Source organism: Camellia sinensis, chromosome 12 (genome assembly GCF_055761805.1).
Source record: "Camellia sinensis isolate YWXY chromosome 12, ASM5576180v1, whole genome shotgun sequence".
Lineage (NCBI taxonomy): Eukaryota > Viridiplantae > Streptophyta > Magnoliopsida > Ericales > Theaceae > Camellia > Camellia sinensis.
In genome coordinates, this window is record NC_138972.1 from 101163970 (window position 1) to 101188604 (window position 24635).

The 24635-nt window shown below is 33.3% G+C and overlaps 2 protein-coding genes across 2 annotated transcripts; both read left to right on the forward strand.

Annotated features, from left to right (window-relative positions):
• Positions 1–10168: 10168 nt before the first annotated feature.
• On the forward strand, positions 10169–15285 carry LOC145804678 (hyoscyamine 6-dioxygenase-like). Its single transcript, XM_082899439.1, has 4 exons — positions 10169–10447; positions 12469–12716; positions 14031–14349; positions 14823–15285. Exons 1-4 carry the CDS (start codon positions 10250–10252, stop codon positions 15081–15083), a joined length of 1026 nt encoding a protein of 341 aa, XP_082755565.1. The 5' UTR covers positions 10169–10249; the 3' UTR covers positions 15084–15285.
• Positions 15286–16279: 994 nt separating this feature from the next.
• On the forward strand, positions 16280–19938 carry LOC145804677 (uncharacterized). The gene is made up of 2 exons (XM_082899438.1): positions 16280–19296; positions 19617–19938. The coding sequence occupies exons 1-2, from the start codon at positions 18231–18233 to the stop codon at positions 19649–19651; spliced, it is 1101 nt and encodes a 366-aa protein (XP_082755564.1). The 5' UTR covers positions 16280–18230; the 3' UTR covers positions 19652–19938.
• Positions 19939–24635: the final 4697 nt, after the last annotated feature.

Consider the following 24635-nt stretch of genomic DNA (forward strand, 5'->3'; position numbering starts at 1 on the left):
ACTTAACAAGTCTAAAGTATTGTCTCTAAATAATGAAAAGAAATTTAAATAGGCATAAAATATCACCATTGTTAACAAAACTAGACAAAATAGAGCATATTCAAAAGAGAAAACAAAAAAAGAATATACTTCTAGAGAACCTTATAAATTCCACCAATTATAGGGGGAACAACATATACTGCGTTAGGTGAAGCATTTTATAGAATACAAAGTATACATATTACATATAGACACGCACATAACCTAAAAAAAAAAAAAAAAAAAAAAAATTGATTATACCCAAATAAACAAAATATGTTGAATCAAATTCTCAAATAGTGGATTTAGAGAGGAAATGAAAGAGAAAAGGAGCCAAACCACAAACCATTATATTTGCTTGGAGAGAAGTGTGTACAAAGTGTCTACGTGTAGAGGTCGTAAGACAAAGCTCTGAGTTGCGAACGCAGTGAACACTACAATTAAGAACGAGAACAAAAATAGAAAAACCCACTATGAAATTTGGGACCTTACGTAGCATAATTGACAAGAAAAAAAAAAATTGAAACTCATTATCAAGTAACCATGAAGATTATAAATTAATCGAGAAAATGTATAGGCACTCTATAAAGAAACCATTGAGACTCAATAAAGAAAACATATTGTAACTCAATAAAGAAACCATTGACACTCTAAAGAGACAACTCATTTAGGTGCATTAACACTAGCCACCGAATTCAACGACCCTCAAAACCCTATAATATTTTTCACAAACCCCAATTAGTATATCAAAACCACAAAAATAAAATAAAAAATATAAATAATTCATTTAGCAATTGATTGTTGGTTCATAAAAAGCTAGAGAATTTAGTAAGAGGACTTGATCATACATTCAACAATGAAAAATAATCAACAATTAAATGCACACCTAGTAATATCTATCATGTACAAATTAATATGTGCCTTCTCAACAAACTTGGAGAAAGTGAGTCTAATATGTGAGAGAGAAAAGGTTCCATGTAGGAGGTCAATAACCCATTCCAACTATTTCTAGCCTTAAAAAAAAATATTAGATCAACCTCATCAAGATGAAGAATAATTAAAATGTAATACGAATGACAGTTGAAAGAAAAAAGAAGTTATTTAAAAAAAAAAAAAATTATACAAGGTTGCATGAGAATTAACAAAGTTGCATTTTTGTAACATCCGTGACAAGAAACTTCATGTCTTCTACCGAAGAAAAAAACTACTTGAGCAAAGGGCATAATTCATACAAATATAGATCACACTAAAACTATTAAGCATAACAAACATTTTGTTCCTGGAGATGATATCATTTTTATTGAGTTCTTGATATATTTATTTGCCGACCCCATTTAATGGGACTTAAGACTTGGTTTGGCTTGGTTAGGCTTGGTTTGGTTTGGTTTGGTCTGGATATATTTATTTCATTTTCTAGACTTGTTCGGTAAATCAATTTTCTATTCAAGAATGAGCTACTAACTAGCCGCCATGGGTAGACTACATATAAAAAAGAAGTTATTTGCAAGAAAGTATGAAAAATTACGAGAATCAACAAAGTTGCATATAGAAACTTAGCTCAACAAGACCTGAATCCCATATATTAAACTCATATATACCTGCCACATTGCAAGACAAATTGCCAATTTAATTCTTCAACATATCCAATCAACTAAGGGTTACAATCCACAATGATAGTTATACCTGCCACAGTACAAGAGAAATTGTCAATTTAATTCTTCAGCATGTCCAATCAACTAAGAGTTACAATCCACAATGACAATTACTTTAGTGAGGATCAAAACCCAAGCAAGGGCCCTGGTATTTGATAATATTTCCAAGTTAATGTGAACAATATAGAAAAATCTAGCTGAAATCCAAAAATTATAGAATCCAAAAGCTTACTAATTCAACAAGGACAATAAATTGGTAGACCGTGGAATTAAGATACACGGGCAACAGATTAAAAGATCTCAATTCAAGTAATGTTGAACAACACAATAATCTTACTTTTTCTACACATAGAATATATCATTCACTTTCCACACATTCCATTTGTTAAATTCAACAATAGTCATGAACTAAACTAAAATTTAACCAAATCACCATAACATGCAAAACCTATAAATATTAAAATCATATATTTTTCAAAAAATACATTAAACCCATTATCACCAAATAGAGAAGCACATAGCCAATTAAACCTGTTAAGGAAGAATTGACAATGTCCTTCCAAACACAAACAATTACCCACCCGTTTCCTACATTTATTTTTCTTCATTCATTTCGTCATTTTTTTCCCTTTTTTCTTCTTGTGTTCATCAATATCAAGTCCCCCTTTCTTTCCTTTGTGCTTGTACAAATAGAGTTGGGTTAACAAACCAACTATGCAATGCAAGTGTGCATGTGTGTGTTTTCAATTATTAAAGCACACCATATATTCTATAATTAACTTGGAAAATGAAACTATGACTACAAGGAGCAGAAATAGAATTGATTTAGAAGTGTGATGGAGATGGAGAAATTGATCGATCATGAAAAAAACATAAAGTCGGTGCATGCCAAATATCGATTAAGAGAGATTCTTAGGGCTTCTCAGAAATTGATTTGAGAGGGAGAGGGGATTATTGTTGCAGATGGAGGAATTTTGAGTTGTGGAAGTGGTAGGGGTGTGGGAGTTAGGATGAGGCTTTGGTAGAGGGAAATCATTGAAGTGAAGAGGGCAAATAGAGAGAGAGAGAGAGAGAGGTCCATATATACCTGATATCTATCTAGTTGGAAAGAACACCTTTACTTCAACGATGGAAGCTAATAGAGACTTATAATCTATTGTGGCTGGAACTCAATAGAAGCTACTAGTTATTGCAGGAAATTAAGGATTACACAAAGATAGTGAGAGTAGCAGAGGAGGAGGATTGAGAGACGAAAAAGAGAGAAAGAAGCATAATCGTTGTGGGTGTGGGGGAGTGAGAGGAAAATAGGAGGAGAGAGGGTTAACTGGTTGCTCAGGTTTCCCAATTTTTTACCATTAAACAAACCAATGGCCCTGGTCAATTGTTTGTAATCCAAGGGCAGATAATTGGGTTGCATATGATGTGCAACCTTTAATGGGTTGCACAGCCAAACAGCTCCCTAAAAGAATATATATGTCATTCTTTTTCTATCTTGTATTATCTTTTTATTTTTCACCAAAAAACTTCTTCAACCTATTAGAGATTATTTCTATAGTATTTAATTTTTTTTTTCTATATATACATACAATTTATATATCATATTTATACATACATATATATATATATATATTCGTATATATGATAAAAAAAATATTTTTCTTTTAACCTCACTAATAATAAAATGTTGGTTTCGTCCTTGGGCAAAAGTACAACATAATGATCCCCATTATCTTCAATTTGACTTCATCCTTCAATTTGAGAAAAATGTGCAGTGTAAAAGGAATCTTTTAGTTGTTCCTAATGCTAAACCGTCCAAAACCTTTGATTAAACTATGATTGCCAGCAAACTTTCCTACTTCCTTGAGAGAAATTATTCAATATTCTCAGAGTATTACGTATCTGTACTTCTTAGTCAATAAACCCTAGCTTGGACTAAGTTTCCAACGTAAAAAAGAAAAACACTAAAAAAAATCTAATAATAAGCAAAAAATGATACCCCAGCTGCGTAGGTCGCATTACCTTAATAAACAGACTAAAGTTTGAGTCTCTCTACCTTACCTAACAGAAACATGACAAAGGAAAAGAAAATACGATCAAAACATTTTATAAAAGAAGAAAAAAAAAAGAAAAAAGAAAAAAATGAAGTAAGAAGAGGATAGAGACAGAGGACAGTATATCATGCAACACTAAACTTAGGCTGCTATCCAGCTCAATTTCCCCAAGGTTTAGTTTGGAAAGCAAAGAGCATACAGGTCAGGCCTCCACCAAGGAAACACAATCACTATAGCACTTAGTTATCTATCCTAATAGATGTACTTATCAAAAAAATTAAATAAAATTGAATTTCATTAAGGCAGCGTCATGTTACTAAGTGAACAACCTCAACCTCATCATAGGGCACAATCAAAGCTAGAAACTATCAAGTTGTGCTAGATACAATTTATGAATTCAATTTTACCTTTCATTTTGGAGTGGCTTCCCAAAAATAAAAGTAGAGGTGGAGATTATAAAATGCTAGTGGATGAAGTCAAAGCAACCCAACATAGTGTGAAAACCCACATGCACTTGCTTAGGGCTTTATTTTTCCCGTCAAAAAGTCTTATTCAAACTTGAAAACTAAAGCCATAGTTGTGTAAGTATCAATGCACCTTCCCTATTAACATCCACCCAACCCTAGCTTCATCAAATTAACCTCATAAACCCTAGCTTCATCAATTAACATCTTTCAAACTCAAAATTATACAAAATTAAAAAACCAAAATCAAAACCCTAGCAACTTTTGTGTTCTATACCAAACACTTGAAAAAACGTACACACAAAATCAACTTACAAAACCTAAAGAAACAGAACAATAACACTCTAGATTTATAGATTAATATAAAATAAGCATCAATTGACCAAAATATAAATTAAAATTACACTCTTAACAGCAATCAAAATGATAAAAATTGAACAAATTTGAATGAACCAATGAGAACACACCTCACGCACAGATAATCAGTGTGATCTTGAAAGCATCTTCAATGTCATTGAAAATGTACAATAACAAAGATTGGGAACATAGCTCTGTTTGTTATGAGAGAGAGAGAGAGAGGGAGAGAGATTTGCAATTCGCACCTCCAGAAGATCATTGACTGTCAATTGAGAACAACTTGAAGGAACTTGATTCAGAACAACCTGAATTTCCTATTTACCATTGCTCCACCAGCATTGAATAATTTCTCCTATTTACCAACTGAATGAAAATCAAAATCAAGTTATGCAGACAATTTAATCAATTAAAAATATATTAAGTTAACTACAATGGATACAGAAATAATCCCAACCCCAAACCTAATTTTTTCAATCCCTAATTTTTCAATTGAAACCCATAAGGCCATGAAACAAATATTACATTCAAACTGTAAATAGGCAAGAGACGAGATAAAATATAGAAAACAAAATTAAGAAAAGAACAAGTAAGACAGTAAGTAACCAACTAGGCAAAGAATCCATTATTATTAGATATAATGTATCAAATTCTACTAACAAATTTCACCCAATATATCTTATAATCAAGTTGTGCGAGAAACAGTTTGATTCATGAAATTGCCTATTTATCGAGAAATAGAGCTTTAGGGATTTCAAGCCATACCTCTTCAATGAGAACTCTTTTGAACCAATAAGCTACTGGAGAAGACAGAGATCTTCAAGAAGCCTTTGAAAGTAAGAGACGAGAGTGACAGATGATAACGAGCAAGAGAACGGACAGAGAAATCAGAGAGAGAGAGAGAGGGGGAGAAACCATAGATTCGGAGCAAGGAGAGAAATTTTTAGGGATTTCAGAGCCCTACCTCTTCAATCCTTGCACAGCCTGTGACTTCGATCTCCATTCATGGAAAATGACCAGAGAAGAGAGAAGGGAGTCCTGTTTAGCCAAACGACAGAGAGAGAGAGAGAGAGAGAGAGAGGCGACTGATGAAAGTGGAGAGAATGTCTGGGAAAGTTTCAACCGGTTTGGCAAGTAAATGGTATAAACTGTATAAAATATTGAAGGGTTTAGATTAATTTAATCAAATCTAATGGCTAAGAATTAACTTGCATATGGTGTGCAAGTTTCAAGCCTTGCACACTACAACAGCTCCCTACAAAGTATGGTGACTTTTTTTTTTCTTAATTCAATGATGACAGTGTTTGGCCTTCTTGCTTTTGAACTTGAGTCCTCTGTCATGGGATCTGGAATTAAATGATATTATTTTGTTCTACGTCATCTCTCTCTCTGTCTCTCAGGTGTGGCGTTTATGGTATGTTGCTTCATTTTGTTGGCGGGTTTTGTTGGACAATCTTCACTTTACTTAAATAGATTAAATTTAATTGTGTACAACAATTAAAATATAAAAAAATAAAGGAAATGAGAAAATTTGTTTGATTATAAAAATCAAACCGGCAATAAAAATAATAAATAAAAATAGATTTTATTTTGTTACCAAAACAAAATTACAATCTGATTTAAACAAACAAATAAAACAGAATAATAAATTAAATAACTTACTTGATTAATTTCTTTGAATTAATAATCTGATTAAGTCCAATATTTGACACTATATTTTAGAGAGGTCAAACTCAATCTGAGCCACCCATGTAATTATGCTCACTTGAAGTCTGTCCAATTTATAAATGAATTTAAATGGGTTGCATTTTGTGAATTAAGTGATATTTTGGGAAGTTGATAAAAAATTAACTTTTGACCTTTTTAGCTAAAAAAGCTAGCTTTCGGTTTTTTTAGCTAAAAAAGCTGGCTTTCGATTTTTTTAGCTAAAAAAATTAGCTTTTTGGGTAGCAACTTAGGTAAAAAAATTAACTTTTTTACCTAAAAAAGTTAAAAACTAGCTTTTTGCTAGCTTCTCAAATGGGCCCTAAATATAAAATGGATTAGATATGGATATTCATTTATTGGTATCAACACAACTACCCAATGAAACGAATCAATTTGGCAGTTGGATTAAAAGTTAAAATGTTAATTTTTTGACTTTTTAAAATTATACTCTTTATGTCCCAAAATAATGATTCCTTTTAAGAAATTCAAATTTTTTTGATAGTATAATTATTGCACTTTAAAAAAGTTGATTTTTCTAAATTAGCCTTTTGATAGTATATTTTTTGAGAATATCAATGTCAATTGTACTTTTTATATTATTTATTAATTTAAAAGAATGACAAAATATAAAATTTATATTATTTTTGTACTTGATTTTTGAAGATGAACTAATATTTTGAAACAATAAAAAATAAAATAAAGAATTAATATTTTGAGATGGAGGAAGTAATCACTATGTTTAGTTTCATTTTTTTGAGTTATTTTTCAAAATTTTGATTTGAGAACCCTGTTTTGAAAATGGACTATTCTTTGGTTTACTTTTTTTGAATCTTGCAAGTGGAATTCAAAATTCTCTCAAACTAGGATTTTGAACACGTAATTCTGTAGGTCAACAAAGAATAAATGAAAAATGTCAACACAAGTCACATCAAAAGGTCAACGAATGTTTGTTTATAGGGTCATGCTGTAGAGCTCTAATTTGAGTTGTTACAGTGCAGTTCTAATGAACTGTCTATCTATTTTAAAAAAAAATAATAATAATGAAATAAAAAATAAAAAATAAAAATTAGAAAAAAAGAGAGGACAAATTAGAGCTTTTCTTTTAGAAATCTAAATCATTTTTGCTGTTTATATATTTTTCAGCGGGCAATAGGCAATTTGTCGAGGAAAGAAGTAGGGTCATTATTGACTGCTGCCGATCTAATCAAATTAAGAATATTTCATTTTCCAAGTACATCCAAAAAAAAATAGAATTTTGAAAATTTGTTTTTATTGTTTGGATAACCAAACAAATGCAGTGTCTGGAAAAGATTTTTTTTTTTGATTTTTTTCACTAAAAGTCAAATTAGGTATAAAATTAAAAAAAAAATTTAAACAAAATATCACATCAAATTTTATAATTATTTTTTTTTTTCTCACAAACATCATATATAATCACAAAAAACACAACTATCTTTCCAAATATAAATTTTTTTTTCTCTAATAATATCCTACAAGTAAAAAAATCTATAAAAAAAACTCGCTTCCCAAACACCCACAAAAACTCTAAAATTTATTAAAATTTGTATTTAGAATTTAGGAACCAAACACAGTGATTATCTCTTTATTTATTTTTTTACATATTTTTTTTAAGAAAAAGTCAAAAAAAAATAAATTTTAACCTACTTATTAAAATAAGCTAAATAGATTAGATTGATGAAGCTAATTTGTCAAACTCGTTTATCAAATTTAGCAGAAATCATTTTAACTCTTTAATGGACAGGTATAAATTGAATTGTTATAATACACAATGGCCAAAAGTGCATTCTGAGGAATTTTTATTAGTGCATATGGTTTTCTCTTTCTCTAATATTATTTTTTTATTGAGAGATTTGAGAAGGAATTTTAAAAAAAAAAAGTGTATAAAATTATATAAAATATAGATATATTTTATTCACATTTTGCATACATTTTTCATTTTCTTTTCTAAATCTCTTTCTGAATTTCTCAACCAAACATAACGACTCTGCATCAAAAAAGATAAAATATCCATTTTGATTTTGGCTCTCCAAAACTAACGAGCATAAGCAAGAGGGTTTCCTCTATCTGCCACCAACTTCTTGCTCCATCTACTATTGTTGGGCTTGTTTCAACCCATTTGAATATATGATCGTTTGAAAATATTTTTTTTAATAATTTAATATAAAAATGGTTTAAAATTAATTTAATTATATATTTAAAATATATATATATATATATTTATAAATGTTATGTTAACATATTCATTATGTCATAAAAAAATTATTCATTTATTTATCTATGTTTATGACATTTTTTTAAAAATATTAGTAAAATTAATTTGATTGATTAACTAAAATAAAAAATATAATTACTAGTTAGGCAAAATAAAAAATATAATTACTAGTTAGGCAAAATACTTTTATAACATATTTTGGGTATGTTTGGTTTGAGTTTTAGAGATGAGTTTTAGAAAAAAAAATTTCCAAAAATTGTTTGGTTTGAGAATTTTCTCAAAAAATTTCTAAAATCACTTTCTCTCTCTTACACATTCATCAATCACTTTTTTTCTCTCTTCTCTCCTTCTCACACATCTATTCAATTACAACAAAATATCAAATCATCCCAAACTTTCACAAAAAAATTTCTCTCAAAATATACAACCAAACAAACTAAAACATTTCTAAAATAACTCTCCCAAAAATAAACCAAACAACTCCTTTGTCTCTTACCCTTATGCCGCAATGTTTGATTAAAAAATTTGAAAAGAAATTTAAAAAATATATATATATATATATAATTAAATAAAATATAAATATATTTTATTTATATTTCACCTATTTTTTATATCGGCACTGCTACGTAGCTCGAAAATCAAATGGCTCGAATGGCTCGAAATCCCAAAACGACGTCGTTTTAGGGTGTTTTTTGATTCTCTTACAGGTAAGATAATATTTTCGAGCCATTCGAGCTCTACACATTCAAGCCCTCACGCATTTTCCTTTTTATATTTTTTATTTCCAAACCCTTCTCAAATCTCTATTTGGGAAGATAACACAACGTATTCTTGGCTCAAAATTTCTTTCTCACAGCAGACACGCTTAAGGAAAGTGAGACTTCAAAATGTCATGTTAGGCAAAATACTTTTATAAGATATTTTGGGTATGTTTGGTTTGAGTTTTAGAAATGAGTTTTAGAAAAAAAAATTTCAAAAATTGTTTGGTTTGAGATTTTTCTCAAAAAATTTCTAAAATCACTTTCCCTCTCTTACACATTCATCAATCACTTTTTCTTTCTCTTCTCTCCTTCTCAATCATTTTTTTCTTTCACACACATCTATTCAATTACAACAAAATATCAAATCATCCCAAACTTTCACAAAAAAATTTCTCTCAAAATATACAACCAAACAAACCAAAAAATTTCTAAAATAACTCTCCAAAAAATAAACCAAACAAGTCCTTTGTCTCTTACCCTTATGCCGCAATGTTTGATTAAAAAATTTGAACAGAAATTTAAAAAATATATATATATAATTAAATAAAATATAAATATATTTTATTTATATTTCACTTATTTTTTATATCGACACTGCTACGTAGCTCGAAAATCAAATGGCTCGAATGGTTCGAATGGCTCGAAATCCCAAAACGACGTGGTTTTAGGGTGTTTTTTTGATTCTGTTACCGGTAAGATAATATTTTTGAGCCATTCGAGTTCTCACGCATTTTCCTTTTTATATTTTTTATTTCCAAACCCTTCTCAAATCTCTATTTGGGAAGATAACACAACGTATTCTTGGCTCAAAATTTCTTTCTCACAGCAGACACGCTTAAGGAAAGTGAGACTTCAAAATGTCATGTCAGAAGAGATTCAACTGTACACGACTATAATAATAATAAAATGAGCTCAGCGCTTAGCTCAGCACCAGTAGTATATAATAAGGAACATTTGTCTCTCCTTGGACACAACTCAACTCAGAGAGAGCCTACGTGAGACAGAGAGAATGGAAAAACTCATTTCAAACAGGTGCAACATTTTTGAGTCGGTGCCGGAATCTTATATATTGCCACCAGAAAGAAGACCAGGAAAGCAAGTGGTTCCTCCATGCAATGCCATCCCAGTGATTGATTTCCAAGGACTCCATCCCCTGGAATTGCAGCACCAAATCATGAAGGCTAGCCAAGATTATGGATTCTTTCAGGTCAGCTCACTATTCATATTTTTTTATTGTTCTTAGTATTTACCTGTAATGATTGAATGAACTTGGTTCATCTGTAGTCCTAATAAAAGGGTGCTGCCCATTTTAATAATTTGATCCCTTTATTTTTATTTTATGTGTAGATGATCAATTTAATGATAACTGTATGATTTACATCATAGTTGTTCAAATAAATGGACAAGAAGAATGATTTCAGAACTATGCTACATATTCTTTGAAAACAACTATGATCAAATTATATAACTATGTTTGTCGGACCAACTTGATTTTTTTAACAGAAAATTCACGTATAAAGACTTAGATTCAGAACAAATTGGATGATTGAAATGAGAGAGCTAAACTAGACAGATCCAGTTTTTAGAGAAGCCTATTGCAAATTGAACGTGCTGGTAGTGGTCCTTTCCAAATATAGTAATCAGAATTTAGACTAATCATAACTTCAACTTCAAGGATTCTCTTCGGTACATATATTCAGGAATATAATTATTTGCACATGTACTTGAAAGTTTGCGGGAAAAAAAAAAATTATTTAAAAAATAATTTTACAAAAAAACACCACCTAATTATACAATTTAAAATATCTCAATCCAAGTGTATAGCGATCCAAATGTCTCATATGTTGCTTTTATTTTTGTGTATTTTTCAATCGACTTACAAAATTTTGATGTCTAATTTTTGTACCAAATATGTCTAATATATATATATATATACACCACACACGATAGAGTTTGCATATAGTGGGATCCTTAGGATCTCTATTTTTTAGTTATGGGAATAAAATAAAAGATATATCTTTTATGTTGAATTTGCAGGATACAACTTATCTAATTTTTCATTTAATTATCTTTTAAATAGATAATATAGAACTTCCACTAATTGTAATAATGTCCATCAACACATTACAATTGAACCCCTAAAAGTAGGGAATTACAAGTAAGGCCCTTTCTTACAATTAGTCACAAACTTCCTTGCACCAAACTATATTCCACATGAACTACTACATATGAACAAATTTATCACTATCAAAAACCCTTAACTCATATAGGTGAATTCTAAATTTTTCTTTCTTTTAATTGGACACCAAAAGCAATTTCCAAAAATATACTTTTATAATTATATAGTACAAATAAAAATATTTTTTTGAAAAAGTATCGGCCGATTTTCCTTTGGTCTAACGTTCCATGTTAAACACCTATATAAATCAATTATCACTCACATAACTGAACATGTCCGTATATAGCCTTTGGTTTAGCATCACCGATTGCCAATATCAAAGTTAAATGAATAGTAAATTAATTTATATGAGTCTCTCAGGTCAAAGGAAAATAGGTGTATTGTAATTGACCTATCCTTTAAACTGACAGTGATCATTTCATAGGTGTTCTCAAAACCGATCTTGTTCAGTGCATGTATTTATTGCATAACACCCACCTATTTGCCTAAGATCACTACCTCAATAATGGAGTTAATCATTCTATCATATAGCAGGTGTAGGCCATAGTAGTGCGACGCCCAATCAACACCCAAAGCCTAGAACATTAATTGGGTTTACAAGGCACCAAAAAATCATAAGTCTCAGCTTTTGGTTCATTAACCATTAGTATGTTTTTCTACAATGTTACCCAAGGGACCTTATGTTCACATCATATGTAACATTAAATATAACATTACCCATAATAATATACAAAATTGCAAAATAAAATGCCAAACAATTTATTTAATCAATTAATAAAGTCAAATAATTGATTTTTGAGTGCACACATACTAACATTCTATATACAAACAAGACACAAGTGGGTGAGATGAGACCTACCATCTTGTGTCTTGGCTATGAACTATTTTGTGAATGGCTTTTGCGCATTGAGCATAGTTGCATTCTCAATTGAATGATTGAGGCTCAAGATTTTCATATTTTAAGATTTTTGTCAATGAGTGAGAGAAATTCCATACACACAACTATTATTGTTTCAAGGATAATTCTAATATTAAAAAAAAAATTACAGTTGATTAATCATGGGGTATCATCAGAGTTAATGAAGGATGTATTGATAGTGGGGAAGGAAGTGTTTGAGTTGCCTGAGAAGGACAAGGAGAAATTCTACTCAGAGGATCCAAAACAGAATTGTGGATTTAAAACAAGTATAACCTATACCAATGAGAAAGTTCATTTTTGGAGAGACAATTTCCGCCACCCTTGTCACCCAGTGGAGGATCATATCCACCATTGGCCCTCCAATCCTCCTCGATACAGGTAAGACTACAGACACAAAATCAATCATATAAAATAATCATGGTATACATATTCCACTTGTATTTTATGTGGTTGATTCGGTGGTGTCCATAAACAACTTGAGTTGGTGTAGGTTTGTCACGCTTTTTAACTTTTTCTAAAAGTCACTGATATATGCTCAGATCAAAATTTGTAGCTATTTACAGTTTTAACAGCATACCCATCGAATTTGCACACAGCTAATAAATATACTCCTATGTTATACAATTTTTAATTTGAGCAATTTCAGTGAGCTGCTACAATAAGATATCTTCTCCAACTGCCTAGGAAAAAATGGTCTGTGTTAACACTGTTGAACCAAGAAAGTTTTGATCTAATGGTTTGGATGTGAGAATCTAACATACAGAAATAGACAATGATTTGGATGTCGCAAAATGACATTTGCGCTAGTGGAGTAACATTTGTACTAGTAATGTAACATTTGCTAAAATTTAACATTTTAGTATTATAGCATTTTTTTTAGATTATCGACAAAAGAGATTGTCACCGGTGATGATGTGTAGTGGAGTCAACTGCCCGATAGTTGTTGCCAACAGTGGTTCTTCTCATAGTGGAAACTTGTGTACGGTATTTTGATACTGTAGCATATCAAATTATAATTCTGTTATGATTATTTTAGCACTAACTAGTGGAGTTTGTTCCTATAAACCCAAATTAGAGAATCTCTGCTGGTGTCCTAAAACATCCACTGAAGTCAAAATTAGCAAAGAGTTCTATTAAAATGTCTCCAACATCTATCATGCTGCCAAATTATATCATTGTCAAAACTTACACCAAATTTGGGCAAAAAAATGAAGAATGTCAAAATTTCTTCGAACGAGCCTACAAATATTATTTTGTCAGGTATTTTGTGAAAAAGAAAACAATTGACATTGGTTTTATTAGAGTAGAATTGTCAAATTATAATGTTGAAGTGTAAGATGTTTAAAATTGAGTTTTTTTTCTTTGTCGGAATCAAAATTTGACTTTGATGTTGCTCTTTGGTATCAACTACCGGAGATTCTCTCATTGCATTAGCACTAGCTCCTCTTTGATCATGACAAATTTACGGATTCAAATCACCTGTCCCTCCATGGATTCAGATCACCTGTTCTTTTTTATGTACAATGCTCTATCCCCTTGAATTTGATTGGTTTATAGGATCACTTTTGATGACACGGACAACTCTATGAACCAATAAAACATAATAGGACAGAGAAGGGAGTACAGAAAGGAACATGTGATCTTGATCTTGATTCCAAATTTATGCTTTTTATTGGGCTTTTGTTCCCACAGAGAAGTGTTTGGACGTTATTCAATTGAGGTGCGGAAACTTGGCTTGCAAATCTTGGATCTGATTTGTGAAGGGTTAGGACTTGAATCAGGATACTTCAGGGAAGGACTGAGCCACGATCAGTTGATGAGTATTAACCATTACCCAGCATGTCCAGACCCAAGCTTGGTGTTGGGATTGCCTAAACATGGTGATCCTTTCCTTCTCACCCTTCTTAACCAAGGGGAAGTGTCTGGCCTTCAAGTCTTGAAAGATCAACAATGGCTTTCTGTTGAGCCACTCCCTAATGCCTTTGTGGTTAACATAAATCACATGTTACAGGTATTTTCTCTCTTTTCCCTTAATCAATCAACTCTATTGTTGCTTCAATGGGCCACATATTCCATCTCATGCTTTATATCAATGTATTATCGGTAACACTTAGCACCCTTGCACTTTTATTAAATCTCACTTTGATTCCTCTACTTTAACGGTGAATACCTTTATACTTTTATAAAAATCTCACTTTAACCCCTTATACTTTTAGTATCCTTAGTTTCTCGGTCAATTTTTTAAACGAAATTATTCGATTGGAGTGTAAAGTATAAGGGTTCAAAGTGTAATTTTTGTTAGAAAAAAATTAACGAAATGACTAAATTGAAATTTAATTTAAAGTATTGTTTAATTTAAAACAATAGCAACCAAAGTGAAATTTAAGTCAAACTATAGTAACGCAGAGTATAGTTTAACCATTTTATTTTTAATGACATTTTTGGTTAATAATTAAAAAGAATATGTATCATTCTATTTTGTAGATAATCAGCAATGGGAAGCTGAAAAGCTCAGATCATCGGGTTGTGGCAAGCTCAGTTGAGCGAACAACCGTAGTAAGCTTCATCCAACCTAGTAATGATAGCTGCATCGAACCTGCGAAATCACTGGTTAACGAATCTAGTAATCTCCCATTATATAAATCTTTCACATTCTCAGATTTCAAGACCACCTATACCACTGATGTTTGTGAAGGCAAAGATGAGCTCGAGCGTTATATGATCATCCCATCTCAAGCATCATGATGGTTCTGCAAATGAGCACATTGTTTCCATTGGAAAACTGTTGAATCCATGATTATTCTTGCATCTATAACTCTATATAGTAGAAATAATGCTCTCATTGGATCTTTCGAAACATGGCAAACAAAATAAATGATTGTACTTTTTCACTATCGTTTTCGGGTGAATAATAAATAAAGAAAGATACATGTGTTGTTTTAGTTTATTTGGTTTGTATTTTGACGAATAATCTTGGGCACTTGGAGGTCATAATTAGTTTTGAAAGTTTTGAAACAATTGGCTCAAATTCTATTATTTTTATTGTTATAAGGATAATTATAATTTAAAACATCATATTACTCTCAACTATAATAGTAGTTGCAGGAAAAATTTATTGTGATGGTGAAAATTTTCTAACTTTATACAATTTTAATATATTTAGTTCGTGAAAATTCTCTAAACTAATTCAGACAGATTTCTCTTATTTTTTCACAAATTTGACATAATTACACGGATCTCTCTTTTAGATTAAATGGATCGACACTAATTCAGATGATATGAAAATACAAAAATAAACAACATGACATTTCATGTAAAATAGATAAAAATATTATTTTTTCATTCATATAACTGACAAATTATTGATGAAAATGAAGCTAAGCAGGTGACTATGGCCAAAGCTAGTAAAACTGCCACTTTGGGCTCCCAAAAATTGAGCCCAAAAAAGCCCCACTTTTCTTTTAGTTATTATACTAAAAAAAATAAAAATAAAAATAAAAAAATAAATAAATAAATAAATCTGAATTTGAAAAGCCTCAATAAAGTTTGGTTAAAATTAAAAACTAATAGTTGATTGATGTGGTGAATTACTTAAAACAAACGAATGATTGTTTTTACTGGTAAAAATTAAAAAATCGATTGATATGATGAATTATTTTAAATTAATGGATGGTTGTTTTTGAATGGATTGGGTATAAAATACGATTAATTTTAACGGTTACATTTGTTTCCCGGAAATAATCTTTTTAAACTTAAAATTGATTGAATTTTACCTTGGTTAGCTATGTCACAAAAAAAGATTTAATGTATTAGCAATTAATCAAGGGGCATTGATCCATAAGTCCTAAAATTAGAATTTATAGACTAACTAGTCCCATAATTATTTTAATGAATACATAAGTCCTTGTTTATGTAAATTGACATATTTATCACTCTTTTTATGATATTGTTGGGGAATTTTCAAAATAGTTTTTAAAATTTATAGTTTAATTTTTAGGTGTTTTCAAAACCTTCATTGTCTTTCTTTGGAAAGTATTAATTAAGCTTGGGGACTTTGTCCTATATTGGAAAGAGAGCAAAACATGGAGCACTTGATGAAGTGATACATGGAACATTCTTTTGAATATGGAATTATGGGATGAAAGCTAGTGTGCATGCACCCACACCGCAAAGATGGTGCTTCCACCATCAGCACACGCACACGCGCGCTCATGTGGTGTAGGCAGTGGGCTATGTGGCGTTTGATGGCGTACTTTGCACTTAGCACGGATGCAAGGCGCCATGAGGGCGCTTTCCTATTTGCATATTTGCATCGGACAGGTTGGAGCGATGACGTGGATTCGACGTGACATGGGTGATGTGGAATACAGTCAGCTCCACGCAGCAGTGACGTGTCATCCGTTGGCGATGAGTCAACCAACTGATCAAACAGTTGTGTGTCCAAAATCAGCCATTTCATTCCATCCAAAATCCTGAAAAGCATTACTGCAATTCTCTCTCTCTCTCTCTCTCTCTCTCTCTCTCTCTCTCTCTCCCTCCCTCTTGATTTTGAATTTTCGATCAAGAGTTTCTTAAGAAAATTTCTGTTTTTCTTATTGATAATCAAGTTCTACAGATTTGATTATCAGTGTCTTGGTTTCTTGATTATATCAAGAATGTTCTGATCTATTGTCGTCAGTGCAGACGCCGATAGACTAGATCTTTAGATTCGGCTTCATTTTATCCTGGAGACAAATTTGTTATAACCCCCTGCACACCTTTTGGTAGGTACAAATATTATCTTTAGGGAAGCGACTTAGTAACGCGACTTGAAGCACTAATTTTCTGTTCTATATAAATAAAGTCATTGCCAAATTTTGAAGACCCGAAGACCACCATTTGAAGAATTCAAGACCCTTTGTTCCAACAATCTAAAGACAATATTTGGATACGGCGATGTCTATTCAGAAAATGACTCAAGATTTTATGAAACTTGACCGTTTTGATGGAGGAAATTTCCGACGCTGGCAAAAGAAGATGCATTTTTTGCTCACTACTCTCAAAGTGGTCTATGTGCTAACTACCCCCTATCCAACGGAGCAAGAAGATGAGACTGTGGAGCAAACCCGTGCCAGAACCAAATAGGAGAATGACGGCTACATTTGCCAAGGACACATTCTGAATGCACTGTCAGACACTCTATTTGATGTGTATCAACATCTGGAAATGACAAAGCAACTCTGGGACTTATTACATCAAAGTACCTCACCGAGAATGCCACCAGTAAGAAATTTCTTGTTAGTAATTTTATGCGTTTTACAATGATTGATACAAAGAGCATTGTGAAACAATTCCATGAGATCCAACATATTCTAAGTCAATTTTGACAAAAGAATATGAACATGGATGAATCTATTGTAGTTTCATCGATAATAGATAAACTACCATTTTCTTGGAAGGATTTTAAAAAAACTCTGAAACACAAAAAGAAAGATCTTACTTTAAAGGAATTGGCTTATTGGAAATCAAGCAAGCTATTTGTTAATGTAATAATACCAGCTGCATGCTTATATCATTAATATATATTTAATAGTTAGTGCTTCTCCATCAGATGATTTATTGTAGTGCTTTAGGTAGTGCCTTCAACTTTCGGCTAGTGCCTTCAACTTTCGGCTACTTTTTATTTTTATATATTTTCTTTCATAATGTAGTATCATAATGATGTTGTATTAGCTCTCCTATATAATGGAGCCTTCTCTTCATGTTTAATACACAATTGAATCACAGAGTGTATTAGCTCTTTCAATCACTCTCTCAATATTTCTTTCATGGTATCAGAGCAGGTGTAATCCTGTCTCATCATCAATATTTTTTGTTGTCTCTCTCTTCTACTCAAATCTATTCTTCTATTTCATGCCTAAATACGGTCCAGCTTTTGGAATGGCTATCGACTCATCCTCCTCTTCTTCTGATATTATCATCTCATCATCTTTATCCTCTCATCAAATGGAAACCTCTCATCTTCCGATCACCGCCCATAAACTGAATGGGCACAATTATTTGCAATGGTCTCAATCCATATTAATGTTTATACGGGGAAAGGAGAAAGACGACTACATCACCGGAGCCTCAGCATTACCAGAAACCACAGCATCAACCTACAAAAGGTGGATAGCTGAAAATAACATGGTCATGTCGTGGCTCGTCAACTCTATGACCACTGACATTGGCGAAAATTTTCTGTCATTTGATACTGCCAAAGAGATCTGGGACATGGCAAAAGAAACGTTTTCAGACAAGGAAAACACATCTGAAATCATCCAGCTTGAAAGCTCCCTCCATGATTTACGTCAAGACAATCTTACGGTAACTGAATATTTCAATATCCTTACTCGTCTATGGCGTCAACTTGATACGTTTGAGGTTCATAACTGGCAGTGTGTTGCTGATGGTTTGTTGTATAAAAAGATTGTCGAAGGGAAGCGTGTGTTTACATTCTTGTTAGGATTAAACACAAATCTTGATGAAATCAGAGGAAGAATTATGGGAGTAAAACCGCTACCTAGCCTTAGAGAGGCATTCTCTGAAGTCCGTCGCGAAGAAAGCCGGAAAAAACTCATGATGGGATCCCATCAACAACTGAATATGGCAGAAAGCTCGGCTCTTAAGACTCAATTCGCTCCTATTGACAACCGTCAGAAAAATAAAGGAGGTAGGCCTTGGTGTGATCATTGTAAAAAGCCGGGTCACTCGAGAGAAACTTGCTGGAAGATTCATGGAAAGCCAGCAGATTGGAAGCCACGTCAGCCTCTTGAGAAAGAAGGACGAGGTAATCATGTAGGTACAAATGAACGATCACCACAACCTGAAGCAAGCCCTTTCACCAAGGAGCAAATGGAGATGCTCCAGAAACTACTACAGTCACAATCTGGTTCGTCTTCCAACCACATCATTGGATCCGGAACCTTGGCTCACAAAGGTAATTCTTTGAACGCCTTTACTGTTGGTAAGAAACGTAAAAAACCTTGGATTGTGGACTCAGGAGCATCTGATCATATGACGGGAGATGCAACAATTTTTGATACATATAGCTCATGTCATAATAATTTAACGGTCCGAATAGCAGATGGTTCACTATCAAAGGTTGCTGGTATAGGTTCAGTTGTGCTGTCTAGGAATCTTATTCTCAACTCTGTTCTCCTTGTTCCTGATTTGGACTGTAATTTATTGTCAATTAGTAAACTCACTAAGGAAAAGAGGTGTGTTACTAATTTTTTCTCCACTCATTGTGAATTTCAGGATTTGGATTCGGGGAAGACGATTGGCAATGCTGAGGAATGCTCTGGACTCTACATCCTTAAGGAACGCCACTATCCACAGGAACAACCTCAAACGGCAATTCGTGGTAGTTCTTTTTCGGTTTCGTGTCAAAATAACGATAGAGCAATTATGTTGTGGCACTATCGCTTAGGTCATCCGAATGTTATGTATCTCAAGCATTTATTTCCTTCATTATTTAAAACTCCAAAACCTTTTGATTGTGAAATCTGTCAATTGTCTAAGCATGTACGGTCCCATTTTCCCATTCAATCCTATAAAGCGTCTCGTCCATTCTCACTAATTCATAGTGATATCTGGGGTCCATCAAGAATAAAAAATGTAACTGGTACTAGGTGGTTTGTCTCATTCATAGATGATCATACTAGATTAACCTGGGTCTTCCTCATGAAAGACAAATCTGAAACAAGCCAAATTTTCAAAAATTTTCAAATTATGATTCAGACACAATTCCAGTCAAAAATCCAAATTCTAAAATCTGATAATGCTCGGGACTATTTCAACTCCATTCTAGGAGAATTTTTAGCCAAAGAAGGGATAGTTCACTTAAGTTCATGTGTTGACACCCCACAACAAAATGGCATCGCTGAACGGAAAAATAGACATTTGTTAGATGTTGCTAGATCGCTAATGTTTTCCACAAATGCTCCACAATTCTTCTGGGGGGAAGCTGTTCTTACAGCAGCCTACCTTATCAATAGGATGCCATCTAGGGTACTACAATTCCAAACTCCTTGTCAACTTCTCCTAAAATCCTTTCCAACTACTCGCCTCATCTCCACTATCCCACCAAAAATTTTCGGGTGTTCTGTCTTTGTTCATATCCATCAACAGTATCGAAGTAAACTTGATCCTAGGTCGCTCAAGTGTATCTTCATTGGGTATTCGTCACATCAAAAAGGGTATAAGTGTTACTCTCCAGTCACAAGGAAATTCTACAATTCCATGGATGTCACATTTTTTTGAAACCCAGTCTTACTACCCTAAAATCGTTCTTCAGGGGGAGACTCCAACCCAGGAAAATCAATTTTGGACCCTTGAGTCATTTAGTGAGCCATCCATCACCACCAAAAATCCCACACCTCCTGAGTCATTGAATCAATCTTTACCTGCCGAAAATTCTGAGTCCATTGTTGACTTGCGGGATAATGAGCACATCCAAGAGGAAACGGAGGAAGGAGCAATTTCTCAACAATCCCATGAGGCTGAACCGGGTTCTAATCCAAGCAACATTCCAGGTGACAATCTTCCTCCCACAGATAGTACTGATAATTCTGAGTTAGAAAATAGTATTCTTAATATGCCCATAGCTTGGAGAAAAGGAGTTAGATCATGTACTCAGCATCCCATTGGGAACTTTATTTCTTATGATAAGCTATCACCTTCGTTTCGTGCCTTCACTTCTAGCATCACGGAGATACCCAGTCCTCGGAATATTCAGGAAGCTTTCAAGTATCCGAAGTGGAAGGCGGCAGTCAATGAGGAAGTTCGGGCTCTGGAAAAGAATGGTACTTGGGCAATTACTGATCTTCCAAGAGGTAAGAAACCAGTTGGGTGTAAGTGGATTTTCACAGTAAAACACAAGGCAGATGGTAATGTAGAACGTTATAAAGCTCGGTTGGTCGCCAAAGGATTCTCCCAATCCTATGGCATTGACTATCAAGAAACCTTTGCTCCAGTTGCCAAGCTCAACACTGTTCGTGTACTTTTATCCCTGGCAGCTAATCTCGATTGGACACTTCACCAACTTGATGTGAAAAATGCCTTTCTCAATGGTGACTTAGAGGAAGAAGTTTACATGGACATTCCTGCTGGACTTGAGACAACATTAAATTTCAACAAAGTTTGCAGACTCCAAAAATCCTTGTATGGTCTCAAACAATCTCCCAGGGCCTGGTTTGAACGGTTCACTAAGGCAGTGAAAGGGTACGGTTTTGTTCAATGTCAATCCGATCATACATTATTTGTGAAGCACTCCCTAGGAGGGAAATTGGCAATTATCATTGTTTATGTGGATGACATAATTCTAATAGGTGATCATGAAGAGGAAATTGGCTTACTTAAAAAATTCCTCACAAAGGAATTTGAGATTAAAGATCTTGGAAACCTTAAGTACTTTCTTGGAATGGAGATTGCTAGGTCAAAGAAAGGTATAGCAGTCTCACAACGTAAATACGTTCTAGACTTACTGAATGAAACAGGGATGCTAGGATGCAAGCCAGCAGACACACCTATGGACACAACTATCAAACTGGAAGAAAGTGACGGTAGTGCACCAAGTGATAAAGGGAGATATCAACGTCTTGTGGGAAAACTCATTTATCTTTCTCATACAAGGCCAGACATCGGCTTCTCTGTTAGTGTGGTCAGTCAATTCATGAATAATCCAACCGAAAAACACATGACTGCTGTGATCAGAATATTGAGGTACCTAAAAAGGACACCGGGAAAGGGTCTCTTCTTCCAAAGAACAACAAATAGAAAAATTGAGATTTTTTCAGATGCAGATTGGGCCGGTTCATTGACTGATCGAAGATCAACTTCTGGCTATTGTTCGTTTGTTTGGGGGAACGCGGTTACATGGCGAAGCAAGAAACAGTCAGTGGTAGCCCGTAGTAGTGCTGAGGCAGAATTTCGTGCTATGGCACTAGGTATCTGTGAGGGAATCTGGTTGAACAGGATGTTAGAAGAATTACGGGTTCCATCTGAGCATCCCATGGTTTTATACTGCGACAACCAAGCCGCCATCAGTATAGCTAAGAATCCGGTTCATCATGATCGAACGAAACACGTGGAGATAGATCGACACTTTATCAAGGAAAAGATTGAAGAAGGAGTTTTTCAAGTCAGCTACACTCCAACAAACTATCAAAAGGCTGACATTCTCACAAAAGCTCTTGCTCGCGTTCACTTCGAAGATCTGACGGAAAAATTGGGAATGATTAATATCTACAACGTAGCTTGAGGGGGAGTATTGGAAATCAAGCAAGCTATTTGTTAATGTAATAATACCAGCTGCATGCTTATATCATTAATATATATTTAATAGTTAGTGCTTCTCCATCAGATGATTTATTGTAGTGCTTTAGGTAGTGCCTTCAACTTTCGGCTAGTGCCTTCAACTTTCGGCTACTTTTTATTTTTATATGTTTTCTTTCATAATGTAGTATCATAATGATGTTGTATTAGCTCTCCTATATAATGGAGCCTTCTCTTCATGTTTAATACACAATTGAATCACAGAGTGTATTAGCTCTTTCAATCACTCTCTCAATATTTCTTTCATGGCTCAACACCTCCGAGTTGAGGAAGAGTCAAGGTTACTTGAAAGTAAAGATAACCAATTGACTCAGACGTCCAAGATCCATATGGTGGATGATAGTAAGAGGTTCAATAACAAGAAGCGTAAGCATGAACCTCAATCCAAGGAAAATGCTAAAAAGCCGAAAAGCGTTTGCTGGCACTGTACCAAGCCAGGGCACTTCAGAAATGAATGCTGGTCATACAAGAAGAAGCCAGAAGCATCAAATGCCAAGAACAAGTTCGTGGCTGTTGTATCTAAGGTGAACATGCTTGAAGATGCTAGTGACTGGTGGATTGACTTAGGAGCAACAAGGCACGTTTGCAATGATAAGAGTCGTTTCACTACTTATGAACAAGTGAGTGATAGAACAGTTCTCTACATCGGCAACTCTTCAACTGCAGTTGTCAAAGGCAAAGGGACGATGGATCTAGAGTTTACATCTGGAAAAGTCCTAAGTCTTAATGATGTTTATCATGTACCTGATGTCAGGAAAAACCTTGTATCTGGAAGCTTGCTTAATAAACATGGTTTCAAGTTAATATTTGAGTCAAACAAATTTGTCTTGTCTAAGGGTGGGATTTTTGTTGGAAAAGGCTACATGTATCAAGAAATGTTCAAACTTAACGTTATCAATAACACATCTATTTTTGCTTATATTGTGATTCTCTTTCTTTATGACATGCTCGTTTGGGCCATGTTAACACTAGGAAAATGCATGATATGGTTAATTTAGATTTAATTCCTAAATATAATATTGATATGTTTGGAAAATTCAAATTTTGTGTACAATCTACAACTACTCGGATTCCATTTCCTAAAATAGATAAAACCACGTCTCTGCTTGAACTTGTGCGTAGTGATGTATGTGACATGCATAATACCCCCACTAGAGGTGGTGAAAATTATTTTTTAACATTTATTAATGATTTTTCTATGTACTGTCATATCTATCTTTTGCATTCAAAAGATGAGGTGCTTGATAAATTCAAGATTTTTAAGACAAAAGTAGAAAATCAGAGTAATGGTAAAATAAAGAGACTTAGGTTTGATAGAGGCGATGAATACCATTTTCCAGAATATTGTGAAAATGTTAGTATTATTCATGAGAAGTCTGCACCCTACACACCACAACAAAATGGAGTAACTGAAAGAAAGAATAGGACATTAACATAAATGATTAATGCTATGCTTTCTTACTCCAATTTAAGTTCCAGTTTTTAGTGTGAAGCCTTACTCACTGCCTGTCACATACTCAATAGAATTCCTCTCAAGGGAAGAAATATTACTCCTTATGAACTTTGGAAAACCAAGAAACCTAATCTTGGTTACTTGAAAACATGGGGCTATAGAGCAATAGTCAGATTGCCTGAACCTAAAAGGAAGAAAATAGGTGAAAAAGGAATTGAATGCATATTCCTTGGCTATACTATACATAGCAAAGCATATAGGTTTCTGGTAGTAAAGCCCAATGGTTCAATGGAAACAAATACCATCATTAAATCACGTGATGCGATATTTTATGAGAATCGTTTCACAACCATTCCAAGGTTGGATTCTAATCAAGAAAATGAATCAACTCCTCTGATGTTTACAGAGGAAAGTTAACGACATGAACCTATTGAGCCTAATGAACCTAATAAGCCTATTGAACTAAGGAGGAGTAAGAGGGTTAGGAC